At 54.3% G+C, this 7,729-nt stretch overlaps 1 protein-coding gene across 1 annotated transcript in view; it reads left to right on the forward strand.

Moving 5' to 3' along the window:
- Positions 1 to 7,729, forward strand: part of SETD2 (SET domain containing 2, histone lysine methyltransferase) — a 68,449-nt gene that overhangs the window by 54,572 nt on the left and 6,148 nt on the right. Inside the window, exons 17-18 of the mRNA XM_035891086.1 lie at positions 165 to 304; positions 3,215 to 3,326. Coding sequence (XP_035746979.1) covers positions 165 to 304; positions 3,215 to 3,326 — 252 coding nt within the window. The remainder of the gene's footprint in view (positions 1 to 164; positions 305 to 3,214; positions 3,327 to 7,729) is intronic.

Raw genomic sequence — 7,729 nt, forward strand, 5'->3', positions numbered from 1 at the left:
GGGAAAGACATTGTCCTCAGTGCTTCTTGGGCCAACGCTAAAGTTGTTTTTAAGTTTTACCTTCAACGAAGTCTTTGTCATGGGGGAAAGAGCTGTTAGGGCTGCTCTGAGCACCCTCGCAGCCGCTCACGTCTTTCTCTTCACCCTCTTTGTGCTATTTTCAGCCAGAGCTCGTGGTGACCAATAACCTCCTGGACTTGCCTCCTCCATCCCCTCCAAAACCCAAAACGATCGTCCTTCCACCCAACTGGAAAACAGCCCGAGATCCAGAGGGAAAGATCTACTACTACCACGTGGTAACAAGGTGAGCGTGATAACGAGGTGAGCGTGATAACGAGGTGGCCGTGATGGCTGCTTTGGGGTTGGAGTTTGATAGCTCAAGCGAAGGAATTGGGTGGAAGAGAAATGGATGTTCCACCCTCAGTGTCTCGTTAGGCACCCAGCAGGGTGCTGCTCGTTAGCCAGGTGGGTGGGAGGCTGAGATTGTTCAAAACCTTTCATTCACCCCCATAAATGTGGCCTGGGGATAGAGCCCCATTTTCTGCGAGCGGAAGCATGCTGATGGCAACCGATTTCCTCGCAAACGATGTCTGCAGCCACGCGTTGAGTTGTAACCTGGCGTGATAACGTGGTGGTGAGGAGCAAAAGAAAAGAAAAAAATCCCATCGAAGCAACAACTTTCTCCCCAGCATCTTGGTCAAGTTGGATTTAGTTCTTTTGACATCTTCTTTGGTTCCCATCACTCTGCCAGAATACGAGGTGCCCCACACGGCGCTGAAATGGCAGCAGAATTAGCAGGCAGAGAGAGACCTTCTCTGCCCCTCGTGTTCTAAAAACACCCGTGCGACTCTGGCAGCGGTGCCAGGCGAATACTCCCAGTCCCGCAGAGGCTTTGACGCGCGTGTGAGCGTTGTGGTGGGCGTGCGGTACGAACGGGAGGTCTTTGGTGGCTCGGGGATCAGCCGTTGATGCATGCGGCATCAAAGGCTTTTGTTTTCTTGCCCTCATTTTTTCCATCTTGAAGCCTCCGGTCTGTTCTGGAGCAGGAAATAAGGTTTCCCGGTGTTCTCCCCGCACCTTTGCGATCAGTTTTGGAAGGTACCAGGTTTTTGGATCAATACCTATGAACTGATCTAAAATATGAATTTTAGACTTTGGAAAAGGATTTTTTTTATTTCAAGCTCCATGTGAGGTCTTTATGGGGATCCATCTCTTTAAAGGGTTAACCCTGAGTATTTTCTTACGTGTCCTGACTGTCTTGATGTCAGTTATTACTTGCACCCGTTTCTCTGCATCAGTCCATCCTTTCAATCTCCCGTTTGGACTTCTTCCTGCTACCTTACCCATCAGGAGCCGCACCACCAGCAGAGCAGGAGACCTTCAAACCTCAGGAAGAAAAAGAAAACAGTCGAGCAGGAATTTGTGATTTGTGCCGTGGTTTGGAAGTCTTGCAACGAGTTGAGGAGACCCAACTGAGCCTTCCCCCTTGGCGAGGAATGCCTCCTCCGTGCATCTTCTGCAGCTACATGAGAAGCCACTAATTAAATATAATTAATCTTGTACTTCTTTGAGGAACGCATGCTGGAACATTACTTTCAGTCCTTCTTTTAACTGTGTATCTTCCGACAGGATGAGGCCAGTAGAGGAAAGGAAATCTTATTTCTCGATACACTTTCTTATTTTAATATTTTGGTTTACGTAGCGATCGGCTCAATCGTGGTCTGAGGTCCAGGATACTCAGCAGTAGCTGGAGAATTAAGTAGCAAGATGGAGCGCGTAGGGGCTGGCTGAACAAGATGTTCACGTTTCCCTCAAGCATTTCGTGACAACTAAAAAGCCTTGAAGTGGGGCAGGGTTCCTGATATAGGTCAGAAACCTCAAGAAACTCAAACCAGCAACTCCTTTTGCTGCAGGCTTTCAGGTTTGGGTTTTTTTATTGTACTGAAGAGCGCATGTCCTGGCTTCACACAGAGGCTACAGATGGAAAACTGTCGCCATGTTAGGTCACCTCTGGTCCTAATGTGTGCTTCTGGAGAACTCTCCTTTGCATCCGTCATGTTCAGTCTGCTTGTGAGAGAGTCCGTACTCGCCCGAGTCCTGCAGAGGCAGCGGTCTGTCCTTCTGACCCCCATTTGTCCTGGTGGTGTTCCTCCTCTGCTCTGTGGTTTTCCTTCCCGGCACTGTCCTGTGTCTGCTGTCCTGGGGGTGTTCAGCCTGGAGCAGAGGGGGCTGAGGGGAGCCCTCATCGCTGCCTACAACTGCCTGAGAGGAGGGGGGAGCCGGGGGGGTCGGGCTCTGCTCCCAGGGAAGGGACGCTGGGACGAGGGGCACCGGCCTCAAGTTGTGCCAGGGCAGGGTGAGGTTGGGCATGGGGAACAATTCCTTCCCCTTGGGGCTGTGGGCCAGGGCTTGGGGGCGGGATGGCAGGGGTAGGGGAGCGGTTGGGCTGGGGGAGCTTAAAGGGCTTTTCCTAGATGACTCTGTGATTTTACGCTCTCACATGCCAATGGCTCTCCCCTCCCTCTTCCCCACCTTGAGCAAATCCAGACCAGTTCTCCCCATCCTTCCCCAGTTTGAGCATGGCGAGGCTCTTCTCTGCTTGTTGGCCTGACGAGCCCAAGCAGGCTCTGATGGCTTCTTCCATCTCAGCTGAGGTGTTTCTGCTAAAGCAGTGCTTCCTCAGCCAAGGAGAGCTCTAGCTCTGCATTTAGCCTCTTGTAGCATGTGGATGAGCTTTGTGTCGTCTCCCATCTGTCCTTCCCAGCTCCTGCTCATTCCCGTGGACTTTCTCAAGATCTTTGGTCCATGTCCCTTCCATGATGAGATACCCATGGCCCAACACTTGGCTTGAGGTGCAAGGGCTGCCCCTTGCTCTGCAGGAGGGAGTGCCTTCCCCAGGGTCTCTGTCCACCTTCTTCATTTCATGCCTGTGGCGAACTTCCCTTGATCCCATGTTGAGTGACAGAAGTGATAGAAAATTGTTCAAATTCCCTTTTTTAAGCTCTTCTTGCTTGGCTTCAGCCTCCTCCCATCAGGAGCCTACTCAAACTCATTATGAAGAGCAAGACAGGGCCGTGGGTTACACCCATGCTGAGAGTTTCGATGACTGATGGAGACCAGATGTCCCAGTTGATGGGACAATCAATAAGCAGGTACCAGTTACTTGTAAGAGGATGACGGGTGTCTCTCTCTCTGTCTGTCTGTCTTCCTCCAGACAAACCCAGTGGGACCCTCCTACCTGGGACAGCCCAGGGGATGACGCCAGCCTTGAACACGAAGCTGAAATGGACCTCGGGACCCCAACGTACGATGAAAACCCCATGAAGGTAAGCACTGGGGGGCAGCGGGGGTAAACTCAGCGTTAACATCTCTTGGACAGGCCATGGGGATAATCCTGTCCTGTGGAGCAGGAGCAGCGAACACCAGGGCTGCTGTTGGGGTCGGTACAGAATTGGGGGGGTGTCGGGGGGACGGCAGTGACCTGAGACAAGCCGTAGTGGCTGTATTGACCATGGCGCCACTGGGTTTTCGTGCTTTAAAATAGCAGTAGAGGATTAATGGAGTTAAGTGGTTCTTTTCTTGCCGCTGGGAAATAGCCGATGAAACGCGCTGTGCTGCCCGGTAGCCGCTGAGGAGCAGCTTCCCCTGGCTGCTGCCAGGTTTTGCCCTGGTGACAAAGAGTCGAGCAGAGATTTTTGTGGTGTTCTCACCCCCTCGTCCTCCTGGGTGCTGGCTTGGTGAAGACCCCAGTGCTCCTTCGCTCACCTCTCGGGCCGTGCCGACCGTGGCTTGGGTGAACGTGGGACTTCCCTGTGGGCGGCCGAAGTTCTGCCCCGAATGCCAAGCGTTGCCGCAACCTCCTGTGTAGAGACAACCTTCTAACTGGCAAAAAAATGGGGCACGGTGGGGGGATTATGCTGAAATAGGAAAAACCGCCGGTGCAGCAGCAGAGGAGCTGGGAGCTTTGGGTTGCCTCCACCACCAGCTGCCTTTCTGCTTCCCGGGTGAGTGCTGCAGCACCTCCATCCCCCCCGCTGTCAAAGGGAACACCTGCGAGCACGGAGCTGCTCTCCAAATGGGACTGGATTGCCAGTTAAGTCCTTCTGCAGCCACATCTACCCCAGCGCTCAGGAGGGGACTTGGCTGAGCCTCCTTGGAGGACATGTCTGCTGTCGGCGTGCGTATCCAGCTCCGCCAGGGACAGCAGAGTCTGAGCAGCGGTTGCTGAGCCCCTATAGATAAATCACCCCATACACCTTTCTCATTCCCTACAAAGAAGAGAGAGGAGCCATGGAAAGGAAGATTTGTGGGGTTATACCTCTCGGGGAGCAATTCTCTTGATGCTGTGGTGATGCCCACAGACCCAGGGCTGATTTTGCCGTAGGTACTGAAGGCGCCGTCTGTCCTACGGCACCCAGGAACATCCCCACGTGCTGCCAGGATCCTAAGGGTTAACCCAGACCCAAAACGTCCCCAAGTACTTGGCGAATTCACTTAAACTACATTATTTACAAATATTTATCTCCCTGTAAAAAAGTTAATTAGAAAACGGACTAAGCCCTGGCACGCACCGCTCGGCCACGGAGCCTTTCCTTCTGCAGAGGAATTCAGAAAACCCTTTTAAATGTTTTTTACCCCTGGGTCGGCATCCCGCGTACCCTGCTGGCATCCCCTGCCATTCTGGGAACCTCGGCGGGCAAAGGAGCAAACAGGCAGGGCACTGGGAGGATCCATAAATGCGCCAGTGTCCTGGGATCGCTGGGGTTTGCTGGACCCCTTGGGCGAGCTTCGGGTTCGGTGGCGTGCAGTGACCCTGAGCCGCACTGCCCTGGCTTTATCGTGCTCGGCAGAAGCCTTAAAAACTGAGCTCCTGCAGCTTTGTGAACTCTCCAGATGACTCAAGGGCTGAAAGAAAAATATTCCTAATTTGCCTGTTTTCTAACAGCGCGTTGCACTTCGGCAGGGTGAGTTTTCCGTGTGCTTGCCTGGGGCCGATCCCAGTTTCTCTGCGCCTGCCTGTTGCTTCTGGGTTGGGTTGCAAATTGCTGTTGAAGGATATTGGCCTGCAAAGTGAGACACGAGAACTTATTTATCAAACCGACCTTCGTTTTAGGCTTCAAAGCGAGGTTTTATTAAGCTGGAATAGCCATAAACAGAGTGCCCATGGCAGGGAATTCGCTGCTCCAGCTGTATGAGCAAAAGCTGGATGGTGAGGATCCGTCTGGAACATCCTTGTGATGAGAACGAGAAGGAATTTGGGCTCTTCTGAGGGAGAAAACATCGTCGTGCCGGTGCTTTGCAGCTCGGGAGGCTTTTTCCCGCTGACTTCGGAGGGTCTCGGCGGAGCTGTGACTGCAAAGGCAGCAGCGAGGAGAGATCTTCTGTAAAATGCAGGCAAGCGTTTACGTGCCGGATTCAAAACCTTTGGGCTAAGAAGGGTGCTGAGGACCAGGGCGATGCTCGAAGGGCTTCGCTGGGGGCAGGCGCGAGACGGCTGCTTCTGCCCGGAGCTTCTGCTGCTCGCTCCACCCCCAAAATCCCTGTTTTCAGGTGCAAAACTTCTCTGGAGCCATCAATGCCTCGTTCCTAAGTTAAGACCGGCCGCGCAGCTTTGGCTGACCTCACAGCGACGTCGTTCTTCCTCACTTTAGAACCTTAAATCTTTTTCTTCTTGGCCAGGATCGCCCAAAGGTTGGGCTTTTCCCGGTCATGGAAATAACGTTGAATTCCCACGTGCTCGTAGCTCGCTCGCCGCCTCCGTAACAACGCTTCCCACCCTGAAATCGCAACCGCATTCCTTGGATTTTTTTTACCCTCCTCCTCCCTACCCCGCACCTTTTCCAAGAGGGATTAAACCCACCGGCATCGCGGCTCCGGCCATCCGACAGCTGCTGCTGCTATTCCTGGTGTTCCCCGGCCGCAGGGCACCGCTTGCGCCGGCAAAACGCGTGCAACCGCAGCGACCAGGGTATTTTTATTTCCTCCGGAGCGTGTTCAACGCGCTTCCGAGCATCATCTGCTCCCTTCTGGATACCCTCAAAGCCCCGGCGTGGCTGGTGTCACCGCGGCTGGGGTCGGCGGGGGGGGGGGAGCTCTCCTGGGGCTCGCACGCCGGCGTGGTGATGTTGATGGAAAGGCACAAGAGGCGCACGAAGCCACGCTCGCTGTTTCCCTTTAAAGCACGTTTTAAAACCCGCTTTTTCCCCTGGGGAAGGGGTTTTGTGAGAGGGTGGCCCGGCGGAGCACTCGGGGAGGCCGGCGATGACGCGGGGCTGGATGCTGAAGTTTTTGCATCCTTTTTAAGATGGAAAAAACCCAGATTTGTTGCACGGATGCGGTGGTGTCTTTGCCTGTTGGTGCCTCCCGAAGAGCCATGGAAAGGTCGGCGTCAGCGCAGCGGATCCCAGCAGCCTTATCCCGGAGAAGGGCATCACGCCAATTCCCCAGCACATTTGGGTTCTCCCTCCCCTCCCGCCGTCACCCCGTCCCAGGCTGCGTCTTCGCCCTCCTCTCCCTCCCCACCTCTCCTCCGGAGGGGTTTTTGCCTAAAGCAGCCAAGCTGATAAATGAGAATTCCGCCGTTTCGGGGGTCTTTTCCTGCATTACGGTTTTCCTGGCGGGCGGCACGGCTTTGGGTTACAGGAGCGCTTTGGAGGGGCTGCGGGGGAAGCCCTGCGGTGGCGTCGAGGCAGGCTAAATTCCTTCAATAAGGAGGTTTTAATGTTAAAGTAACATTATTTTTAGCATAAGGAGAAATCAGCCCATTCACACAAGAAGTAGCTTAGAAATACAGTTCCTATTTCTCCTCCTCGTGCCGCCCCAAAATGTCGGCACTGATTTTTTCCTCCCTTTCCCGACGAGGGGAGCAGGATTTTGCCTGAGCTGCCGGACCGTGCCGGCTGCCTGGCGTAGGCCTGCGCCGGGGCAGGGACCGCAGCCATGCATCGCCTCACGGCTTTCCCATCCTTCGGGCTTGGTGGGCAGCCGGGGTTTGGCTTCTCCTTCCCACTCCGCTCCCCAGAGAGTGCTATCTTCCCCTTCCAGGTCATCCCCACAGCTCCCACGGTTGTGGTGGGAAGCGACGGAGCCTTTCCACAGCTTGAAATCCCAGGAGCATTTAGTCCCAGGCTTAATCCAACCAAGGCCAGGCTTTATTTTTGCGTTTACTTTCTTTACGCATTTATCTACACGCATCTTTATTTGGCCTTCGCAGCGCTTCCCCGCAAACTCCTCCAGTTCTAAACAAGCCAATTAGCGCTGATCGTTGATAACAGCCTGGGGGCTCAATTAAAGTCCCGTTGTTACCGAACCGACCCGCATAGAAAGTAACTCCTTCTGTGTGCTGGCTTGGGGAATTAAGAGAAATTTGGATGTGACGGCAAACGTGGGGCTTGATGCTGGAGAAGGAGTCGGTGTTGGAGGAGGGGTCGGTGTTGGAGAAGGGATTGGTGATGGAGAAGGGGTCGGTGCTGGAGAAGGGGTCGGTGCTGGAGAAGGGTTTGGCGCTGGAGAAGGGGTTGGCACTGGAGAAGGGATTGGTGCTGGAGAAGGGGTCAGCGATGGAGAAGGGGTCGGTGCTGGAGAAGGGATTGGCACTGGAGAAGGGGTCGGCGCTGGAGAAGGGATTGGTGATGGAGAAGGGGTCAGTGCTGGAGAAGGGATTGGCGCTGGAGAAGGGGTCGGCGCTGGAGAAGGGATTGGCGCTGGAGGAGGGGTCGGTGGTGGAGAC

This window comes from Egretta garzetta, unplaced genomic scaffold (genome assembly GCF_000687185.1).
Source record: "Egretta garzetta isolate BGI_Z169 unplaced genomic scaffold, ASM68718v1 scaffold513, whole genome shotgun sequence".
Lineage (NCBI taxonomy): Eukaryota > Metazoa > Chordata > Aves > Pelecaniformes > Ardeidae > Egretta > Egretta garzetta.